Source organism: Miniopterus schreibersii (assembly GCF_964146895.1).
Source record: "Miniopterus schreibersii genome assembly, chromosome: 6".
Classification (NCBI taxonomy): Eukaryota; Metazoa; Chordata; class Mammalia; order Chiroptera; family Miniopteridae; genus Miniopterus; species Miniopterus schreibersii.
In genome coordinates this window covers 2,843,632-2,865,838 of record NC_138107.1, presented here as the reverse complement: position 1 = coordinate 2,865,838, position 22,207 = coordinate 2,843,632, and the positions used below count along the sequence as shown (strand labels likewise).

The following is a 22,207-nucleotide window of genomic DNA, read 5'->3' as shown; positions in this document are numbered from 1 at the left end:
AGGGCCGCCTCTGTTCTATTGGTCGGAAGCTGACAGTGTCCGCCATGTCCCGCCTTCCACCTTTTCTTATTGGTTCACAAGTTTTCCCGGTTCCCAGAGTTGGGAGGAGCCGCTAGGGCGCGGAGATAGCTAACGTCGTAATTGACCCGGCTTTAGACACTACTGCGCCTGCGTGCACCTCTTTCCCTCTCCCGAGGTGAAACCCGGCTTTTGAGCCTCCCGCCTTGGGGCCCGCTCTGCGCAGGCGCGGTCGGGGGCCGAGGCCGGCGGGGAGCGAGGTGTAGGGGGCGTGGCCGAGGAGTCGAGGGGGCTCTCGCGCTAGGTGAGGGGCAGTCGGGAAGCGTTGGTTGGGGGAGGGGAGGGGCCGAGCGGGCTGGGGGTGGGTTCCGGGGGCCATGGGGGCCTGGGGGCCTGGGGCCGGGTGAAGGGACGGACGAGGCGGTCAGAGCACCTTAGAGCTCAGGGGCCGACGGGGGAGACTCGGGCGTCGGGGAGGGGCGGGGCCGAGAGCCGCTGGGGCGCGGAGCGAGAGCAGGCTGTTGAGCGGGGGAGGGTGAGAGCGGGGGAGCAGAGGGATGCCTGCAGGAGAAAAGCAAATCAGGGTGCAGGGAGGGAGGCCGATGGGAATCCCAGGTTGGGGGAGCTCGACGAATTTGGGCGGGAGAGTGGGAGACCTTGAAGAGCCCTCTGTGCCCTAGGACTCGAGAGAGGAGGGTGGGCGACAGGATTGGAGGCCGACGGGGTAGTAGAAACGGGGGAGCGGCTGGAAGGTGTGGGAGATGTCAGGAAGCTGGCTTCTCCGCCCAGGGGTCTAGGCCGCCTGGACTCCCAGCGTCCTGGGGAGCCGTCCTGCCCGGCATGCCACATCCACCTGGGGCCAGGCCTTGGGCCAGCGCTTTAGTAGGGGGGGACCCAGGGGCGCTGGCCTGGTGGTGTGCGGATGGGCCTCCCCAAGGCCTCGCTGGGCCACCGAGGGGACTCTGGAGACTGGGCTCGCGGCCCCTGCACTGCGTCCCTCCGCTCTCACCTGAGACCAGGAATGGCAGAGGCTGTAGAAACTTGAGGAGGAGGGTAAAGGCGCTGCCCAGACCCTGAAAGTTTGAGTAAAGCCGAAGAGCTCCCTCAGCCTGTCTCAGTCAAGTCCCTCCCACCCCGTGGCTATCGCCATAGTTACCTCAGGAACCAGGCTGGGTCAAGCAAGTGGTCTTTGGGTATTTCCTACTTCTTTCGGGAAGTAGGAAAAGAGGAGCTTAGAGTCTGCTGGACCTATTATTTGAGTATTGTAACTTTGTTATTTTAGGGGCTTTCTCTCTGGAAGGTTGCCTGAAAATTGAATTGCAGTGCCCTTGTTTCTCCTATTGTCCAGGGGAACCTAGATGGCTGCACACAGAATCTAGAGACTTCAAATAATGTGGAGATGTTCCGACCTTCAGGTCAGTGGGACCTCGCTAGGGGACTGGCGATTGTCTCTTCCTGGGAAACTGACCGTCTTTGTCCTTGTGATTCTTCAGGTTCCACTGGGCTCATCCCCCCATCCCACTTCCAAGCTCGGCCCCTTCCAACCATGCCAAGAATGGCTCCCACCTGGGTCTCAGACATTCCCCTGGTCCAACACCCAGCCCATCAAGGTGTCTCAGAGAGGCGGCCAGACATCCATAGACCTCAAATGATCATGTGGGAACAGGATGTTTCTGGCAATGGGCAGGAGCCGGGGCAGAGAGGCAGGTAGGAGGTCTGCTGTCACTGTTTTCTCAGGCCTGTTTGCCAGTGATCCTTTACTGAAATAGATTCTTACCCTACTTCAGACCTTAGTTCCATAATTTCTTCATTTTTCCATAGCAATTATTGGTGCGTACAAGGCATAAGTAATAATAAGAGCGTGCTAGATGCTAGGGGTGGGGATAACAAATAAATAGGGGAAATACTGATATCAAGGAACTTAAAATTATAAGGGAAGAGACATTGACCAACAGCTGATGTTAATAAGGCAAGATGAAGTTCAGACTGGGATGCTGTACTGTGCTAGTATGAACTTATTTTGACAGAGTATGTGCTGTTGGAGCTGGCCATGCTATTTGTTGATGTGTTGTCTGTAAAGCTTCTTACTCTTTTTTTTTTTTTTTTAAAAAAAGTATTGATTTTAGAGAGAGGAAGGGAGAGAGAGAGAGAGAAACATCAATGTTGAGAGAGAGTCACTGATCAGCTGCCTCCTGCATGCCCCCGACTGGGCATGGAGCCTGTAACCCGGGCATGTGCCCTGACCGGAATCGAACCGCGATCTCCTGGATCATGGGTTGACGCTCAACCACTGAGCCATGCTGGCCGGGCAGGCTTCTTATTCATGTTTCCTGTGTATCTTTTCCCTGATAAACTGGCATGTCTTTGTGCCATTGTGCTCTAGAGTGGGATTGTGGGCGGATCTACCCTGGACTCCATCAAAGAGGAAGGAGCATGATGACAACACCTGCTCTAGTGTCAGGAGACAGAGACTCTCTGTTCCTAGTGTGGCTACCAGCTATGGGTCCTTTGGCCATCAGCTTAATTTCTGTAGGCTGCAGTTCCCTGCTTTTTAAAAAAATCCTGTGGTTCTGGGCCTCAGTGAGGGAGCTGTGCCAAGAGCCGTGTTATAAGGTGCTTTAAAATTTACATTACACCAGTCTCGAAAGGTTGGGACTACATAATTTATTGATGTACTGTTCTCTCAGACCCTCATTGAGCATACCTAACGCCCATATATGCTTTCAGCCAGCACCTGGCCTCCCCATATTGGTACTGGAAGCCATGAGCTTTCTTTCTCCACTTCTGCACTTCTCCTTGCTCTTAAATCAGAATTCGAAAGCACCTGAGTATCCTTCCAACCTCTTCAGTTCAGAATGTGTGGCCTAATGATGTGCACAGTTGCTGTTAGGACATTGGCCTGTATATTGCTCTCTCTAGAGCAGCGATTTTCAACCTTTTTCATCTCATGGCACATAAACTAATTACTAAAATTCTGTAGCACACCAAAAATGTATTTTTTGCTGATCTGACAAAAAAGGGTATAATTTTGATTGATTTACAAAAAATATAATAATAGTAATTACCTACTCTTTCTGCTCCAAAGTGACTTTTTAAAAAATTGGGTGCCTATACTTGAATATAAGGATTTCTGGTACCAAGAATTAACCAATCAGATGCAACCTTTTTATGTGACGTGACCAATAAACTACAACTCTATTCTATGATCTATCTATTTATTGTTTAATACGGCATTCACACCAGACAGCTGTTGTTGTGTTGGCTGTTGCCACTTTTTTACTTGACAGTTTAAGGGAAAAGAGGTCAGCACCCATGACTAAATAGTCAGGTATTGCATGTTTTAAAAATTCTTACAGCACACGGGTTGAAAATCGCTGCTCTAGAGAGCCATGAGCCCAGACACTAGACCTAATATGCTTAGTAGGGCCTCGAATGACAATGGTGATGGAAATGCAGAGATCCCTATGGCCCAGCTTTGTCCACCCCTTCTCCCCACATGGGAACAGAGGGATCTTTTCTGACTATTATGACTGTGGCGACCTTCCTAGCGCCAGAGACAGGTCTCACCTGTGCTAACCTGTCTTTCAAGGTCCATGGAGCTGCAGGAGTCTCAGGCCTTGAGCCAGCAGGCAGAACTGATCTCTAGGCAGCTGCAGGAGCTGCGACGGCTCGAGGAGGAGGTCCGGGTCTTGCGGGAGACCTCGCTGCAGCAGAAGATGAGGCTGGAGGCCCAGGCCATGGAACTGGAGGCTCTGGCACGGGCAGAGAAGGCCGGCCGAGCTGAGGCCGAGGGCCTGCGTGCTGCCTTGGCTGGGGCCGAGGTTGTCCGGAAGAACCTGGAAGAGGGGAGCCAGCGGGAGATGGAGGAGGTTCAGAGGCTGCACCAGGAGCAGGTGAATGGGGTGGGAAGGGCTTGGCCCCACAGTGGGGATCTGGGAAGTGGCTTCCCCTCACAGAGCAGATATTGAAGAAAAGTCCCCCACGAGCAGTGGGGTGATGAAAAAGCATGACCTGGAAGAGGGAGACCTTGGTGTTTTGGTCTTATTCAGATTGTTCTTGTTCCCAGGACTCAGATGACCACCCACCACCTGAAGCCCTCCTTCCCCTTCCAGTAGGGAGTAGTTTGTCTTCCTCCTTCACTCCGGGTACCCAGTTAATCTGGGAGCACTGGGAGTGTGTGTCGTATGATGGACTGGGAAGGGGAGACTGCTCAGTTGGTAAGCATTTATCTGTGCTTACTCTTCCATCCCTGAGACAGGAGCTGAGCCTCTGGTGAGCACATCAGCGAGTCTCTACCTCCTGGGTGCAGCTGGCAGCCTAGTGGGGAACACACATTCAACACTTGATTTAATCCTAAGTAGTTGCCTGCATTTGGGAGAAGTGCCATGAAGAAGGACAAGGGAGCCCTAGCTGGTAGGGGAATTAGGAAGGTCACCCTAATCAGTCAGCATGTTAAGAAACGAAACCATAAAGATACTGGAAGAAAATCTGGGTAAATTCCTTGTAACCTTGAATGGGGAAGGACTTTACATATGAATCAAAATTCAGAGCCACTAAAGAAAAGATTGGTAGTTGACTTTATAATACTAAACTTAGGAATGACAGTAAAAGTAAAATTAAAGGACAGATGATAAACTAAGAAGAATATTTACAGCTCATGTCACAGGAAGAGGCGAATACCCCTATTATATAATGTGTGCGTAGAAATTGACAAGGGGAGTCAGAGAAGTTCAAAGGAAAATATAAATGGCCTTTAGGTTCACGAAAGATGCTTAATTATAAGAGGTGATATTTGTTCCAAGTAGAAGTTGGCTGGTGAGGCGTGTGGGGTGGCGAGGGGAGCTGCTGTGACCGCAGACAGCACATGGGACAGGAGGTGGCCAGAGGGGCTTGTGTGCAGGAGCTGCGGGACCCTGGGTGGTTGTGTGGATGACTGCGAGGCCTTGGCCCATTCAGAACTTTATCTTAAGAACATTGAGCAACTAGTAAAAGGTTTAAAACAGGGAAATGACAGGATCAGCTTTGTGACTTCTATCCAAAAAGATCACTCTGACTGTGGCATGGAAATTGGGCAAAGGGAGACAGACTGGAGATGAGGACAGCCATGCTCCCTCTTTCCTGTCTGTCCCATGACTTCCTTAGTGTTCCTACCTTCTTAGAGCTCCCTTTCAAGTGGGCTGTGGCAGACCCAAGGTCATCTCAGATGACAGCAAGTGCTGAAAGGCCTGGAGCAGGCGGAAGGACAGAGCCGTGGTGGGTGGGGATTGGAGAATGGAGGGCCTTCTCAACAAGGTGACATGTGGAACGTGAGGAGAGCCATAGGAGATGGGCTCAGAGAAGCAGGCCCTGGCACGGGGGCTTCAAGGCTGAGGGAGGAAGCTGGGTTTTGTTCGGAATGCCATGGAGAGCCACTGGAGGTTCCTTGAGCTGGTCGGGAGATTGTTGCCATTGTCTAGGCCAGAGGTGAGGGTGGCCTACCTCAGGCTAGTGGTGGAAAGTGGAGAGAAGTGAAGATGTAATTTTGGGGAAGACCTGACAGGAACTGCTGATGAGCTGGAGGGCGATGGGGAGTAAGGCCCCAGAGATGTCCCCATTTGATGGCACTGTTGGGCGATGTGTTTGGTTGTTGTCTAAGGTCACAGGAAGTGGGAGGGAACACGGTCAAAGCAGGGGGTGACTTGGAAAGCCCAGGTGTGGGGGTGAGCCTGCCCCGGCTGAGCCCCCTCTCTCTGCAGCTCTCCTCCTTGACACGGGCTCACCAGGAGGCTCTTTCCAGTTTGACCAACAAAGCCGAGGGGTTGGAGAAGTCTCTGACTAGCATGGAAGCCAGCAGGGCAGGAGAAGCCACGGAGCTGGCCATGGCCCAGAGGGAGGCCCAGCTGCTGCGGGAACAGCTGAGGTAAGTAAGTGGGTGGCCCAAGGGGAGCCCAGCAGGTGGTGGGTGGGGTGAGTTTCTAGGGTGCCCCACTGATGGCTACCCTATTCCCACCCTAATCCTAGCAAGACCCAAGAAGACTTGGAGGTTCAGGTGACCTTGGTTGAGAACCTAAGGAGATATGTGGGGGAACAAGTCCCCCCCGAGGTTCACAGCCAGACATGGGAGTCAGAGCGACTGGAGCTTCTAGAGACCGTGCAGGTGAGAATGCCAGTGCATCTGTGCAGCCGATGCGGGTGGCCCAGGCCTGGGAGGGCGTGCCCCAGGAGAGAAGGGTGCAGACCGGCACTCTCCAGCCTGTCCTGCTGGCAGCACTTGCAGGAGGACCGAGATGGCCTACACGGGACTGCAGAGCTGCTGCGGGTGCGCGTGCAGAGCCTCACACACATCCTTTCCATGCAGGAGGAGGAGCTGGCCAGGAAGGTAGGCCCCTCGCCTGTGCCTCCCTGAGGGTAGGAGGGGTGGGTGTGACCCCGCTGAGAGCTTTTCTTGCTGTACACAGACCTCTTCTCACTGTGGCTCCCGTCGCCTGGCAGTGCAGAGAAAAACCAAGATGCAGCTTCCTCTGCTCCCCTAGTAGCCACACTGCCTCTTCCCCTGCCCCACAGGTGCGGCCTTCAGATTCCCTAGAGCCCGAGTTCCCCAGGAAGGGCCAGTCCCTGCTGACACGCTGGCGGGAGAAGGTGTTTGCCCTCATGGTGCAGCTAAAGGCCCAGGAACTGGAGCATGGAGCGTGCGTGCAGCAGCTGAAGGGACAGGTTACTTGGCACTTTTCCTTCCCATGTTATCCCCCAAACTTGCTGCTGATATGGGGTGGCATTTATTCAACCAGTGTTAGTGAGTGGCTGCCATATGCTGGGAACAGCCCAGAGCAAAGTCAGAGCTTAGGTCCTGGAGTAGATACAGAGGCAAGCAGATAGGTAACATCAAGTAATTGTGCTGTGAAGAAAGGGGTGACCCACCACGTGACAGAGACCAGGGGGGCGGCATCAGATAGGATGGTGAAGAGCGGCCTCTCTGAGGAGGGGTGGGCAGGTCCTCAAGGTGTGGGCACGTGGAAATTGCTTTGGATAGAGACCTGGACTCAGACTCCATTCTCGGGAACCCAAGCTTCTTGTCTCCCTGAATGGTGTTCTTTCTGAGACCTCTGCACCTGTCCCTGCACTCCCAGTGCCCCGCCTGCCTCCTCTCCTCCCCCAGGTGGCAGAACTCCAGGAAAGAGCAGCAGCCCAGAGCCAGGAGCAGGCCATCCTGCAGCGCTCCCTGGAGGACAGAGCTGCACAGGTGGAGGTGGAGCGATTAGGTGCCAAGGTCAGTGTCTGAGGCCAGGCAGGGGCTAAGGGAGCCTGGGAAGCCTGGGTCCTTGGGCCACACCCTGGAGAAGGGACCCTTTCCTTTATTGTCTCCTTCACAGTCCCTGCAGATGGAGCTGAACCGGGCCCAGGAAGCTTGGCGCCGGGGGCAGCAGCAGACAGCCTCGGCTGAGGAGCAGCTGAAGCTTGTGGCCAATGCTGTCAGCAGGTGTCTGGGACTGGGTGGGTGGGGTAAGATTTCTGCTTCCCCAGCCTCCCAGGCACCTTGGAGTTTAAGAGCCTCAGCAAGAGCAGCTGGAAAGCTGGCTGGAGGTATTTGGCCCCGTAAAGTTCCTGTATTGTTTCTCCTGGGGCAGCCCCTCCTTGTGCACACCAGGGTTGCTCTCACAGCCACTGTGTGTTTGGCTGCAGGTGAGGCAGCTTCCTCCTGTATTTGGTCCAGTAACAGCTTGAGCTAAAGGGAGCCCTGGGAGGACCCCACCTTCAGTTGTTCAAGGATGGGGAATGTGGGGACTTCTTCTTTTCTTTCTCTTTACAATTTTACAGGCACACCCTGATTAGTTGGGAAAAAATCTAAAGCTGTACGCTTTATCTGCTTATCGATAGTACATCTAAAATCAATGACCGGAGAGGCCCAGACCTGCGGCGGTGCCCAGGGGCCTGCAGGTGAAAAAGTTTAAATTCACTAGTCAAGCCAGCCTGGGGGCACTCGTCTTGGCCTGTCAGAGCCATGTCTCCTCCACCCTTGCCTGCGGTGGCATCTAGGCCCAGATAAGGTGTGCCCATGAACCTTATGACCCAGAGGAGAAGCTTGGAGACCAGGAAGGCCATGGTTTTCTGATGAGCAACTGGATCATATTTATGTGACAGTCACTCCAGGGCTCAAGCCTCAGGTTTTCCTGTTTTAGCAGCTGAGGAGCCCGGACACGACATGACACGGCTTTGGCTTTTCCCTTCCCTGCTGCCCACAGGGCCGTTGCAGGATAGGGTAGAGGGAGTTGTCTCTACCGCAGGTCAAGTCCTTTTGGGAATGAGGTGGGGTTGAAGGGTCAGTGGCCTTGTCCCTTGTCTAGCTTTCAGACCTGGCTCCAGAACACCGAGGCCAAGGTGGAGCAGGCTGCAGCCCGGCTGCCCAGCCTCAGCAGCCGAGTCAGCTATGCCGTCCGCAAGGTCCACACCATTCAGGGTGGGTAGGCCACTGTCAGGCCAGATCTGTGCTGCCCTGTCCCGCCCCGCCAGCTCTCTGCTGACCATGTCCATCCTCTTGCTGTCTCATCAGCCCGTGCCTCTTTTCCTTTACCCCCACCTCCCCTTTCCTCCTCCCCTCACTCATCTCTGTTGCTGTCTGCCTTTTCTCCCCCAGGCCTGATGGCTCGAAAACTGGCCCTTGCTCAGCTGCGCCAGGAGAGGTGAAGTTCAGGGCACTTGGAGGTGGTGGATTGGGGGATCGTGGTGGGGCTTTCAGGTGTTGGTTGCTGAGACCCAAAACAATAGAATGGAGTAGGAATGGGGCGTAGGGGTAAGGCAGCTGGGTGATTGCCTCCACTCTGTCTCAGCCGCCCCCCAGCCCCACCAACAGAGGATGTGAGCCTTGAGTTGGAGCAGCTGCGGGAAGAGCGGAGCCGCCTGGATGCAGAAGTGCAGCTCAGTGCCCACATCATCCAGCAGGAGGTGGGCCGCGCCCGGGAGCAAGGTACTCCAGGCCCTGCGGTCTTTGCATTCCAGCTGGGCAGTCAGTGCACTGGGGACACAGTGGAGAAGAGGAGGGAAGAGCTGGGATTGAGGGTGTGGAGAGGCCCAAGGGAGCCTGAGCCCACCCCTTCCCAGGGGAGGCGGAGCGGCAGCAGCTGAATGAGGTGGCCCAGCAGCTGCAGCAGGAGCTGCGGCGGACCCAGGAGTCCCTGGCCAGTGTGGGGCTGCAGCTGGAAGCGGCTCGCCAGAGCCAGCAGGAGAGCACAGAGGAGGCTGCCAGTCTGCGGCAGGAACTGACCCAGCAGCAGGAGATCTATGGGCAAGGTGTGCAGGAGGGGAGATGGGCATGGAGGGTGGGTTCCACGAGCTACGGCTCCCCAACATACCCCATGTGCTCCTTCACCCCAGCTCTGCAAGAGAAGGTGGCTGAAGTGGAATCCCGGCTACGGGACCAGCTCTCAGAAACAGAACGGAGACTGAATGAGGCTCGGCAGGAGCATGCCAAGGCCGGTGAGGTTTGCAGGGGTGGATGTGGGCTTCTGGGGAGAAGGAAATATGGAGACAGGTTATTTTAGAAATTTTCTGTAAAGCTTTTTGTGAAATATGCAGGTGAAGTTATCAGGGAATGGCATAGCTGAATTCTCTAGTGGCGAACACCCACACAGCCAGCACCCAGTCCAAGTGACCTGCCCTGGAGCACCTCCCAGCCACTGCCCCAACAAAAGGGACTGCCACTCCTCATCTCCCACCAAGGAGTACCCCCAGCTCTTTATTAGGAAAAATTTCAAACCCCTCGCAAGTGGAAAGGGTCATGTGATAAGTACCCGCCCTCTGCCTTCTGTGACCACCTGCCACACTTGCTCTCTCTCTGCACACATTGCTAAACACATTTCTGGGGAATTACTGAAAGTGCATTACAAACATCATGGCTGTTGACCTGCATCTCCTACAAAGAGGAAATGTCCCATATAACCTCATGCCATGGCCACGCTTTAAGAAAATGTACATTAGTTGCACAAAATCTAATATGCAGTCCATATCCAGATTTCCCCTAAGGGACTCTGGGAAGGTCCGGGTGGGGAAGGTGCTGTGGGTTCATGGGTTCATAGGGTCCTAGAGGGGCAGCTGCCTCCCCGCTGTGCAGGAGAGACATCAGAGCTCCTGCCCATCCCAGCCTTGTTTCCATGGGGCTTTGCCACCTCTGGGCGTCCCCACACCTGTCCCCTCTGTGTCCTGCTTCCCCACAGTGGTCTCCCTGCGTCAGATGCAGCGCAAAGCCACCCGGGAAAAGGAGCGGAACCAGGAGCTCAGGCGCCTGCAGGAGGAGGCCCGGAAGGAGGAGGGGCTGCGGTTGACCCAGCGCCTGCAGGAGCTCGAGAGGGACAAGAACCTCATGCTGGTAGGGGAGGCAGAGGCTGGGGGCTGGTTGGGAATAGAGGTGTGGAAAGAGGAGGGGGAGGCTCTGCCCTGGCTAGGTGGCGTTTAACCCTCTCCTTCCCAGGCCACCTTGCAGCAGGAGGGTCTCCTCTCCCGTTACAAGCAGCAGCGACTGTTGGCAGTTCTTCCTTCCCTGGATAAGGGGAAGCCTGTGCAGTCCAGCCCCAGGCCGTCAGGGTCTTCAGCACCAGGACCTCCAGCAGCAGCACTCTCCCCCAGGAAGACTGTGAAAGGTAATGGACCGAGTAGGAAGAGATGGGGGGGGGGGCACTACTGGAACCTCTATCCCAGACACTCCAGTGCATGAGCCCTGTTCTTTGTGGCTCTTGGAGATTCTCAGCCTCCTTTATCCACGCCCGCCATGGACCAGAGAACCTCCTCCCTCACCCCTCCCGCCCTGTGGCAGCCTGTTTCTCTGCACAGAACCACCATGGCCTTCCCCCATCTGGCTCCCATCCCCTGGGGTCTTCTTTCCCAGGATCCCTCTCTGTCCTGCTGGATGACCTGCAGGGCCTGAGTGAGGCCATTTCCAGAGAGGAAGCTGCTTCTCAAGGAGACAACCAGAACTCTCCTGCTCCCGTCTGTCTTTGAGCTGCCGGGTGCTCAGAGCCCCTGGGAGCTCGGGGGCCCTAGGGGGCCAGGAGGATCATGGAGAAGTGGGGTGAGGTTTGGGGGGCCTGCCCTTGGGGATACCAGCCACCAAGGTGTCTGGATTCTGTGCCTCAATAAAGATGACTACAATAGAAGCCACCTCATGGACACGTTGTCTTTGGGAATAGAGGGGCTTTTCTGTGCAGCTGCCTCTTGGGGAAATGTGAGAGGTGGTCCCCCACACAACTTTATCTATATGGTACCTTTTCCAAAACCCCTTTCTAGGTTGCTTGGGAAGTTTCTTGAGAAGCTCCAGTTTTTCTTTATTCTCTAGTTTTAAAACTCTTTACCTCTGAAAGATGATTAGTGCCAGAGGCAGATAAATATTCACCCATTCAACAGGCAGTGTCCTGCTCACCCGTGGGGCTTGCCGGGAAGGTCCCTGGGAGAGACATGCCTGGTGAATGACGGAGCATTTCAGACAAGTGCTATGAAGAGAACAAATGACAGTGATGTGACAGAAGCTGACTGGGCTGGGGTGGAGTAGGTGAGGGAACAGGAAAGGCCTCTGAGGAGGGGACATGGTGTTGGACCTGAGTGGAATGGGTCAAGCTGTGCCACCACTGGGGGGGGGCTCCTGCAGGGGGAGTGCCTAGGTGGGCTGGGAGAACTTAGTCTGCAGAAAGCCCTCGACTACCTTTTTATTTTTTAATTTATTTTTTAAAATATATCTTTATTGGTTTCAGAGAGAGGAAGGGAGAGGGAGAGAGAGATATGAACATCACTGATGAGTCATTGATTGGCTGCCTCCTGCACCCCCTGACTGGGGATCGAGCCCGCATCCCAGGCATGTGCCCTGACCAGGAATCGAACCCTGATCGCCTGGATCCTAGGTTGACGCTCAACCGCTGAACCAGGCCTGGCTGGGCTCAGCTACCTTTTTAAAAAAAATTTGTTGATTTTAGTGGGCGCGGGGGAGGCAGGTGGGGAGCGCGAGAGCATTTGCGGCTCCACTTACTTATGCATCATTGCTTCTTGCTTGTGCCCTACTGGAGATCGAACCTGCATCCTAGGTGTTTCAGGAGGCTGCCCTAACCAACAGCTCTCCGGCCAGGGCCCCTCAAATACTTTTTAAACAGGGAATCAACCACACAATCCAGTTTATGCTTTTAAGAGCCAAGGTGGCTCTCTGTGGGTGTGGGCGGGATAAAGGGAGCAGTTAGAGGGACGCTGGGAGAGGTGCTCCAGCGAGGGCATGGGCCACAGAGGGACAGTGGTGTCCCATGCTGCTGGGGAGGGACCAAGTGGGGAACAACTTGGGAGGAATTGAGTCCTGTTTTGGACACGTTATTTCTGAGAAGCTCATTAGACTGCAGGCAGGGGGGTCCTTCCTAAGGGAAAGTTCTAGCAGGATTCCTGAGAGACATAGACAGCATAAGGGGAGGAAGGAGGTAGGCAGAGTTGGAGCCAAGGACGGGGAGGGGACTGGAAGGGCAGGAAGAGGGTCCAGAGGGAGGAGGAAGAGGCTGGGATGACCAGGAGCTGAGCCAACCTCTTCCTGAGCCTCTGGCCCTGACTGATGGAACCAGCTCTAAGGTGGAAAGAAGGAATCAGGATGTCCTCACCTTCCTTGCCCGCACCCACCCCAGGTGGTTCCTGGAGGAAATTCCTCAGAGGCCTCCTGCATGCCTGGAGCTGTCAGCATGCTCCAGAGCAGCATGCTTGGGTCCTGAGGGGAGTAGAAGTTCCAAGGGGTGGGGGAAGCTCTGTGTCCTGACACCATCCTAGCTGCATCCCAGGTATTTTAAAGGGAGAGAGCCCCTCCCCAGGTGTCCTCAGCCCTGTAAGTTGGTGCTTCCCATGCCTGGTGGCTTCCAGTGGCTTTGAGGAATGAAAGGTGGAAGTCCTTGAGATTACGGAGATGACAGGTGGGCAGTGATTGCTGCAGGGAGTGTATGAGCAGTATGTGGAGATGGGTGGGGTGATCAAGGTCCAGGTCATCCACAGAGCCTGCTTGTTTGGGTCTGAGCTGGGGACTAAAATGAGGGACGCCAGCCTCAGAGGTTACACATCAGCCATGGCCTTCCAAACGTGTTTGACCAGTTAGGTTCTGATGGGATTCCTTGTGTCACTGGGCTGGTCTCTCCCCAGAGATTGGCCTCCGCCCCTATAAAGCCTGTTGGGGTTCCCAGGCACCCAGGTTTGGTTCACCCCTGACTTTGGGGGCCAAGACACAGCCATGATGCTCAACTGGAAGCTGCTGGGGATCCTGGTCCTTTGCCTGTACACTGGAGGTGAGCTGGGGATAGAGGCTAGGGTGCAATTTGGGGTGATGGGGGATGGTCAAGGTGAGAAGAAGGAGACCACTAAGGAGGGGGCGTGAACTGGATGCATAGGGATGGAGGAGGTTCTGGGAATTCGCATGAGGGGAGAGTTAAAAGGCTGCGAGAGGTGCATGTAGCTCAGAGCACATGTCTTGCAGGCTGGGAGGTAGCTCCATGTGGCCATTTAGGTCAGAATTTGGATGTGCGGAGCTGAGGTGTAGTGAAGGAGGGTGAAGGTCACAGGGTGCCACATGGGGCCAAGGTGGGATGACCCAATCAAGGCTGGATAGGGCTTATTTGGGGGCCGTCTCAGTCTAAAGGTAAGTTAATGGCTCGAGACAGAGTTCTCACGTCATTTTAGGACCACTTCAGTGTTTTATAAATGTGTGGGGAGTTACTTCTGAGGTCTGTTTCTGGGATCAGCTCAGGCTGTGGTCCATCCCAGACAGGCTGTGTCTGCAGCCTGCTGGGCCTCACCACCTCTTTCCTTTCTCCTTCTAGGCATCTCAGGCAGTGGAGACCACACCTCTTCCCCACCCACAGAGGCCGGACCAGAGGAGGGCTCCCCAACATTGCCTCAGGGTCCTCCAATCCCTGGTGACCCCTGGCCAGGGGTACCCCCTATCTTTGAGGACCCTCCACCTCCAGGCCCCAGTCATCCCTGGGGAGACCCTAAATCTGGAGTCTGGCCGCCTGAGCCTCCTAGAACTGATCCTCCTCAACCTCCCCTGCCTGACGATCCCTGGCCAGCAGGACCCCAGCCACCAGAAAACCCCTGGCCACCGGCCCCTGAGGTGGACCACGGGCCTCAGGAGGAGCCAGACCAGGACCTACCCCTGGAAGAGTACAGATAAAGGGATTTCCCAGAGGCTTCCCGAGCCCATCTCCACCTTCTGACTCCCCTGAGTTATCCCCCATTCAGCCTAACTGTGTAATTCCCTTCCTCATTCCCTCAACTGTGTTCTCAACCCTGAAGGTCCCTCTCGGTATTTTCTATCCCCTCCTGAGATCCGTATTCAGCCGCTGCGTCTCCCCTCTTTTTTCTCTGACGGCACGAGCATACACCCTGCCTTGGTCCAGTCCTCTCATCTACTTGCCCCCACCTCCTCCTCCCGACCCTGGGGCTCCTGGGCCCCACTGGCCGCTCTGTGTTTTCTGCTGCCACTGGGTGGCTTGCAGTTAGGAACTATCAGGAGGTAGTGATAGTGGTTCTGTGAAATGGAAAAATAATTTCTTAATTTTGAATCTAGGCTGATGCTTTGCCAATGGTCTGGCCCCTCCTCACAGCCACACCCCTACGGAGACCTGGAAGTAACTTGAGTTCCTGGCTTGCAGTATGCACCAGTATGTGGGGCTCAGTCGCAGGGTGGCTGGAGATATAACTGTCAGGGTCCAAGGGCTCTCAGACCCACGTTTACCGCACTCTGGGACCCGATTTTGAATAAGGAGAAGCCAGGTTAAGTCTCTCTTCAATAGCTCATAGTTTTTGCAAACCCCTGCTGAAACATGGAAACATTCCCAGGGGCAAGCGTGCTGGACAAGTGTTAAGGGGATCGTTTTTCACAAATATATGTGCCCCCTTCCGAAATGAATCTGCCGGACAGCTGTCCCCTTTGCACCCGCCTCCAGCAACACAGCGCCCTTCTCCCCCTACTCAAAGGCCCAGCTCTCTTACCCGCCCTGAACCCGGCCATGGGGCTCTTCCTCGAGCCTAAGTAAATGGGAAATAGAAATCAGCTCTTTCTTTTTCTTTCTTTAAAAAAAAAAAAAAAGGTTTCAGAGAGAGAGAGAGAGGAAGGGAGGGGGAAAAGAGAGAGATAGATGAGAGAGTCATTGATTGGCTGCCTCCTGCATGGCCCCGACTGGGCATCGAGCCACGAGCTCCTGGCTCACAGGTCGATGCTCAACCACTGAGCCACACAGGCAGGGTGAGAGATGCATTTTCAATAAAAGTTTGTTTTTCTGTTACTCATACTTGATATTTGTAGTTTTGATCAATTATGTCTTGAAACAATTGTCATTATAGACTCACTGCAAAAATAACTGTATTTAACATTTAGTCTTACAACCACAGTAAATAAACTTCAATTTATATATGTATCTCTGTTACAGAGATATATAATAAGGACTTTCCAAAAATACTATAAAATACAAAAAAAGATACAATGAAAATTTCATTCAGATAAAACTCTATAGGGAAAGTGGAACGGAAAAAGGAACAAAAAGAAAAAGAAATGAGGTGAGTTTGCTGGCTGGTCCAAGGGCCTGTTCACATATTAAGGGATGTTAAGGATGTGGGAGCGCGAAGCGTCAGGCCCATCTGCTCCACTGAAAGAGCCAGGCGGCCGTTGGTATGAAGTGCATTTCCCGGGGAAGTATAATACCCTTTTCAGTACTTAAACTTATAATGGAAAATGTTAGCTGTTGACTTAAGGATAAGTGAGGGGTACAATATTTTACAGTTCTTTTTAAAAAAAATTTTCAGAGAGACACACATCAATTTGTTGTTCCACTTATTTATGCATTCATTTGTTGCTTCTTGTCCGTGCCCTGACTGGGCGTCGACCCCAGCCTTGGTGTACCTATGGGCAAGTCAGGTAGCTCGGCTGGAGTGTCATCCGGCCGCTGAAGGATTTGCGGATGGATTCCATCTCTGGCCTGGGCGCATACGGGAGGCAAGCAATTGATGTGTCTCTCTCACAGTGATGTTTCTTTCTCTCTCTCTCTCCCCTCTTTAAAGTCAGTTAAAAAACATATCCTTAGGTGAGGATTAAAAAAATAAAATTACTTAAGAGAGGGTATTTGAGCAGGAAAGTTGAAAGGGCAAGAGTCCAGAGATCCCAACGGCCTGTTAACTGAGTGGCTGACCAGGGTGGGGGCGGAAGAGGGGCTAAAAGAAATCGAGGGCTCTGACCTTAAAATTCATCCCATAGGACCCAGTTTGTTTATGTGGTAACTCCCATTAAAACCTGTAAGTCACCAGTTTGAAAACAACAACAACCCTAAGTTTAGAGTTTAGAAATAATCTTGGAACATAAAAATTTAATAGGCCCCAAAGTGGTTTGGGTTCACCATTCACTCAGGCAGTCATTATCTTATACCTGTAACATGACCATCAATACTGAGTGCCCTGGGAGAGTATAAAGAATGAAAGTATACAGTTCCCAGGCCCGAGAAGCTTAAAATTAAACTGGAGGAGACAAGATTTACATGCAAAGTTAAATAACCATGTCACAGACAGTAGGGCTGCATGTAACTAAATAATTACTCGAGGAAGCACCTAAGTAGCCTTGGAGTCAATGTCCTGAGTTCGAATGACACTCAAGGGGAGGGAGCTGGGACAATCAGGGGAGGCTTCCAGGAGGAGGGCGCAGCGGAAGGGCAGGCTGTGTGGCAGGTGGACCCGGAGGTCGGGCTGCCGGCTGGGAGGGGCAGTCCCCGCGGCCCGGCCCTGCGTGCACGCGTGGGCAGCCTCGGGCTGTGGTCTCGTGTGTGCTGTTCCCGGCTGCCTGGAATGGCCTTCGCTCCCCAGCCAGTCGGGTTTCTGTTCGGTGCCGCCTGTCCACTGGCCGCCCCCACCCTCACCTGGCCACCGCTTCTGGCTGCAGCAGACCCTGGAACTCCGACTCATTCCTAGCCGTCCTACCCTTGAGCCCCCGGGGGCAGAGGCTGTTCTGCACATTTCTTCTAAGGCCTTTCACCATTTGGGTGCCTACTGACCTCTGTGGCTGCTGGGACTTTGCCAGGTGCAGGGAGTGCTGGAAGCACCTGGAAATGTAGTGCCACTCCACACAGCCCATCCCCTGCCCCAACCCTAAGTGGACCGACAAATAGGGGGGTACCAATACCCCAGTTCTCTGACCCCAGGTTGCTCTCTGTGAGATTTTGCTTGGCCTCCTTCCCTTCCAGGTCCCTGTCCCTGAGACAGGCTAGTCAGCCAGGACAAGTGAGATAGGGAAGCTAAGACAGTTAACCTGCCAAGCAGTTTACAGCCATCTAAAATTGCTAAATCCTATCTCCCCTTATCAAGGACACTTAAGAGTAAATGGTTTGCACTTCTCCTCCCCAACCTTAGGGCAAATAACCCAAATCACCCTACTCAGATAGAGGGAGAGACAGCAGAAATCCAATTAGTGCCATTTGCCAGCCACACCCAAGGACAGATGAAGCCTGGGGAATCAATCTCATTTTGGCACATCAGCATAAAGCTGATGAATATTCTATTGAGATCCTCCCCTAAGACCTCCCCTAATCTCCCAGCCTTTAAAAACCCTTACAAGCCTGGCCAGTGTGGCTCAGCAGTTGACCATCGACCTATGATCCAGGAGATCACCGATTCCCAGTCATGGCACATGCCGGGGTTGCGGGCTCGATCCCCAGTAGGGGGCGTGCAGGAGGTAGCCAATCAATGACTCTCATCATTGATGTTTTTCTCTCTCTCCCTCTCCCTTCCTCTCTCTGAAATAAAAAAAGATATATTTTTTAAACAAACAAACCCTCAAAAGGCGCCTGGGTGTGCCCTCTCTCCCGGGAGCATGCCTGTGCCTTCTTCCTTCTCAAGCATGCATCTCCTAAACTCTGAGTCCCCACAAAATTTGCAACCAGGGGAGCAATGGGAAGTGGCAGCTGTCCCCTGCTAACCTCCTGAATCTGTCTCCAAGGCCCCTTGTCTCTGATTTTTCAGTGAGCTAAAGCAGCCCCGCCTAGGGTCTCCTGTTGCTTCCTCTGTCCTGGTCCGTCCTTGTTCCACTGTCCCCAGCTTTAATAAATGTACTCTCCAAATCACCTTTCCTGCACAAAGTCAAGAATTCACACACTACTGTCTGGCCCAAGGCAGACCCTGCTTGGTAGCATCCCCACTCCCTTTTCCTTCTCCCCACCCTCATCACTTTTTAATAATCCCTTTTACTGGAATATTTGTCTCAGGATCTGCCTCTGGTGAATCAACCTAAGCCACGAAGCACAGTCTTCTTCGAACCCTCCAAGGTGCTTCTCACTGTGCTTGTGGTGTGTGGCCACTGTTGTCAAATGCCCTACAGATTAAGCTTTCACTTAATTTACACAATAATCCCATCATTATCACCATTTTTGGGAAGAGAGAATCAGGCTATGGAGAGGTACATGTGAGGTCATTCGGAGGACAAATGGCAAAACTGGGATTTGAACTCAGGTCATCCAATGTCAATGTCTCTGGTTTTAACCACTACATTTTCCCATCTCTTTATTCATCTGTGTACCCCTGACACAAAATACAGTGCCTGGGCCTCCAAGGACGCTTAGTACGTTGTGTTAGTGACAGTTCTCCAGAGAAACAGAACCAATAGAATATAGCATTGGAGATTCATCGTAGGAATTGGTTTGAGACTATGGAGCCACGATCTGCCACCTGCAAGCTGCACACCCAGGAAAGCCAGTGCAGTAATGCAGTCTGAGTTGGAACCAGGGGAGCAGATGGCGTAGGTCCCAGTCCCAGAGGAAAGGCCAGGAGTGCCAAAGTCCAGGGGTAGGTGAAGCTGGATGTCCCAGCTCACAGAGTAAATTAGCCCTTCCTCCACCGTCTGGTCAAAGACTGGATGACACCATTCACATTGGTGAGGGCGAAATCTTCTGTACTCAGTCCACCAATTCAAATGCTAATTTCTTCCAGAAGCACCCTCTTAGACACAGCCAGAGCAGTGTGTTGCCAGCTCCCTGGGTATCCCATAGCCCAACCTAGTGGACAGAAAATTAACCATCACGAGGGCTGCTGAATGTCTGAATTCACTGATGAATGAATGATGACTTTGGGCAACAGAGAGTAGGCTGAAATGGTGGGCCAGATTTCTCAGACATGAGAGGGTGGGGTCCTGCTGAAATAAGCATTTTCAGGAACCCCCACGGGAGGATGGGATGTGGTAAAAGGCTTTATTTGCATGGAGTTACATTCCTTTGGTTGTAAATCCCATGCCCCTTAACCCACTCCTGAAAGAGGGGCAACTGGGGTTCCAGCAGAGCCAAAAGCAAGGCCAGTGTCCAGAGCTTCCGCTCCATGTTGCAGCCAGGACCAGTTCAGCATTCAGGCTAATAAAACTCCATTAGTCCATTGTGTGAGCCATGGGGACGCAGGGGAGCACATCCCCTGCAACAGGAGCTCAGGCAAGCAGGAGAGGCCAAAGGACTCCTTTGTTCAGAAGTTTAAATATTCAGGGTTTTGGGCCTTGCAGTGGCCACATTTATTCTGGCCCATTACCTATTCCCAGATGTGATTGACAGATAAGCTCCTTTTCCTGTTACTCAGACCTTATTGGGCATGTGTCTAAAGTGCCTTTGTCCAGTCCCTTCCCCCATCAATCAGTGGGGACAGATTTGAATGTTAAATTACAGCTTTCTAGTAAAAGCTGTATAAATGGCCTGCCTATATTATCTAGTCTTCCCTTTACTCCTTTCCCATTAAATATTAACCGGATTATTGCAATGGTATCAGATTTATAATCTAGAAAAGACAGATATATTGTTGGACGGGTAGCTTGGGGAGATTGTGTAGGTGTGGGTGCCGGGTTCAGGAGCTCCTGTGAGGGATCTGTGCCCAGTGGAGGGGAGGAATACACGCTCAGCATGTACTGCAGGGAGGTGTGGGATGAAGGGTGTTCATGTAAGGAACATGAGTTTTTCTCTGTTCACTTGGTACCTGGGCTGTCAGCACGTCCAGGCTGGCTGCAGTTCATTTGTGTGGTCTGTAGTGCCGCGGGGTCCCAGCCCTCCACACTGTCCCCCAGTAGGCTCCTGGAGAAAAGGGCAGAGGTGCCCGCAGCAGTCCTACAGCTTCTCCGAGGCCTCGTGGCTCCCAGCTTCCATGGGCAGTGATGGGACTGCAGACCCCACGAAGAGGAAGCTTTGGGCATCTCTGCCCCAGGGACCTCTGAGTCTTGCAGCCTCCCTGATACAGGTCTCGGAATGGCCGCAGAGGCTCCCCCTGGCCCCTGAATCGGAATGCTCCCGGTGACAGCCTCTGGCAGGGCCCACCCGAATCCCAGGACCCAGAGATGTAAGGCAGCAGAGAGCCTGAGGAATGCCAGGCCTGAGGACTGCCATGCTCCGCTGGGAGGAACATGTGGGAGCTCGGACTCAGGGAGAGCCTGGGCTGAGTGGTGACTGCGAGGTTGGCCTGGGCTTCCAGGACCTGGGGAGCCGATGCCCAGCTCTCAGCCCACCTTTCTCCTCCACTCCCTGCCTAACCCGTGCTAGCCACTGGGAGTAGAGTCGCCCCACTTCTGCCTTGGGTGCCCCTCTGTCCTGTGTCCAAGCCGGGTCCCTGGGGGCAGTCTGGGGTCCGGGCTGCACTCTGTTTCGTCCCCGGTGAGGCCAAGTTGGGGCATATCCCAGTCTCTGCTCAGGGTCAGGGTGGAAGCACAGGCTTTGATCCAGAGGAAAGGAAGCTGGAGAAGCAGGGGAAGAAGTAGGTGAAGGAGACCAGAGGCAGGTGGGGAGGAAGGGCGTGCAGGAGGAGGTGACAGTGATTGGAAGGAGGGGAAAGCGTCCAGAGGAGGAGGGACAATGAAGGGGAGAGGCCAGAGGAGAGGGGGAGGGAGTGGGGCGCACCGACAGGCCCTTTCTGGGAGGACCGAGGCGGGGCTCCCTGAGCCAACTGCCCGTGGGGGGGGGGGATATCATTCCTAGGCAGACCGGTGGGGAGGGTATTGATGAGGGCTGCTTGGTGGAGATGGGCGTGCCTCGGCCCCTCCCGGGAGAGGGGTTCTCAGAGCTTCACCAACTGCACATTAGGAGGTCGTAGGGAACGTTTTATTATTGATCACAGTCGTTATTATTTTTGTTTATTTATTTACTTATTTAATCGTCACCCAAGGACTTGTTTTTACCGATTTGAGAGAGAGAGAAACATCAATGCGAGAGAAAAACATCAAGCTGTTGCCTTCTGCATGCGCCCTGGCTGGGGATGGAACCCATGACCTAGGTGTGTGCCCTGACGGGGACTCGAACCCTCCACCTTTTGGTGTACGCGATGACGCTCCAACCAACGGAGCCACCCAGCCAGGGCATTGTTATTATTTTTATATTACTATTTTAATTAAGCCTCCCCCTGCCGATGAGTGGATGGCCAAATAAGTATTTATCTCCTCAAATGCCCTATTCCTGGGAGGGGTCAACTCTGACGCTCAAAGAGGCGGTAAGAAAACAATAAAGACAACTTTGTTTAAAAAGAAAAATAATTTAGCCCTGGCCAGTTTGGCTCAGTGGTTAGAGCGTCAGCCTGTGGACTGAAGGGTCCCAGGCTCGATTCCGGCCAATGGCATGTACCTCGGTTGCAGGCTCGATCCCACGCCCCGGAGCGTGCAGGAGGCATCCAATCAATGTGTCCCTTTCACACTGATGTTTCTCTCTCTCCCCCTCTCTTCCACTCTCTCTGTGAAGCAATGGAAAAAATATCCTCAGGTGAGGATTAAAAAAAAAAAAAGAATTTATATGAGTTTGAGCCAAACTGACAACATATGCTGGAAAGCAAGACCCCAAATGCTCCCGAGAATAACATTTTGCAGCCTCTCGTATGCATCTGAGGTTAAGGAGGGGACGAGAAGAGTACAGGAGGCCGAGAGAGCAAGGCCGGTCGGGTTCCAGGGGAGTGGAGGTTTGGTGCTCTTGAGCATGGTTACTCCTTCAAGGCCCATTGTTTCTGGCATTTCAAAGTGTGCTAACCTAGATGCTCAGGGACAACGGACAGGGTGACTGCCCACCGAACCTGCCCAGTTAGGGATCTGTGACTTACTGCAGCCCTTTCTCGTCCACAAAGGGAAGAAAGTCTAGACCCTCAGACTGATCTCCGATGCCCTCCCACGTCAGTGACAAGTTCATTGGGAATGGAAAGCGAAAACAAGTTTCTAAAGGAGAAAGAGAGAAAGTCA

The 22,207-nt window shown here is 53.4% G+C and overlaps 2 protein-coding genes across 11 annotated transcripts; both read left to right on the top strand.

The window, feature by feature from the left end:
* The first annotated feature begins 114 nt into the window (after positions 1–114).
* Positions 115–11,146, top strand: CCHCR1 (coiled-coil alpha-helical rod protein 1). 10 transcript variants are annotated; one of them, XM_081140375.1, is made up of 18 exons: positions 115–322; positions 1,367–1,433; positions 1,512–1,725; positions 3,608–3,911; positions 5,754–5,917; positions 6,019–6,154; positions 6,266–6,376; positions 6,562–6,711; positions 7,154–7,264; positions 7,368–7,474; positions 8,340–8,452; positions 8,630–8,675; positions 8,823–8,959; positions 9,094–9,282; positions 9,367–9,468; positions 10,206–10,357; positions 10,460–10,628; positions 10,874–11,146. In XM_081140375.1, exons 2-18 carry the CDS (start codon positions 1,418–1,420, stop codon positions 10,984–10,986), a joined length of 2,334 nt encoding a protein of 777 aa, XP_080996501.1. In that variant the 5' UTR covers positions 115–322; positions 1,367–1,417; the 3' UTR covers positions 10,987–11,146. The 10 variants fall into 10 exon arrangements, with proteins under 10 accessions (XP_080996501.1, XP_080996500.1, XP_080996502.1 ...); XM_081140374.1 differs by having other exon boundaries at positions 138–322; positions 1,301–1,433; XM_081140376.1 differs by having other exon boundaries at positions 155–322; positions 1,301–1,433; positions 10,502–10,628; positions 10,874–11,144.
* Positions 11,147–13,225: 2,079 nt separating this feature from the next.
* PSORS1C2 (psoriasis susceptibility 1 candidate 2) lies at positions 13,226–14,164 on the top strand (the record flags this gene model as incomplete). Its single annotated transcript, XM_081140381.1, has 2 exons — positions 13,226–13,280; positions 13,812–14,164. The coding sequence occupies 2 exons, from the start codon at positions 13,226–13,228 to the stop codon at positions 14,162–14,164; spliced, it is 408 nt and encodes a 135-aa protein (XP_080996507.1).
* Between the last annotated feature and the right edge of the window lie 8,043 nt (positions 14,165–22,207).

What these genes read in the sequence shown, in the direction of transcription:
- CCHCR1 (XM_081140370.1), top strand. Translation starts at nt 859, where the DNA reads ATGCCACATCCACCTGGGGCCAGGCCTTGGGCCAGCGCTTTAGTAGGG. An exon ending in AGAGGCTGCACCAGGAGCAG is followed by an intron (nt 3,912 to 5,753) that starts GTGAATGGGGTG and finishes CTCTCTCTGCAG; the next exon opens with CTCTCCTCCTTGACACGGGC. An exon ending in GCTCAGCTGCGCCAGGAGAG is followed by an intron (nt 8,676 to 8,822) that starts GTGAAGTTCAGG and finishes ACTCTGTCTCAG; the next exon opens with CCGCCCCCCAGCCCCACCAA.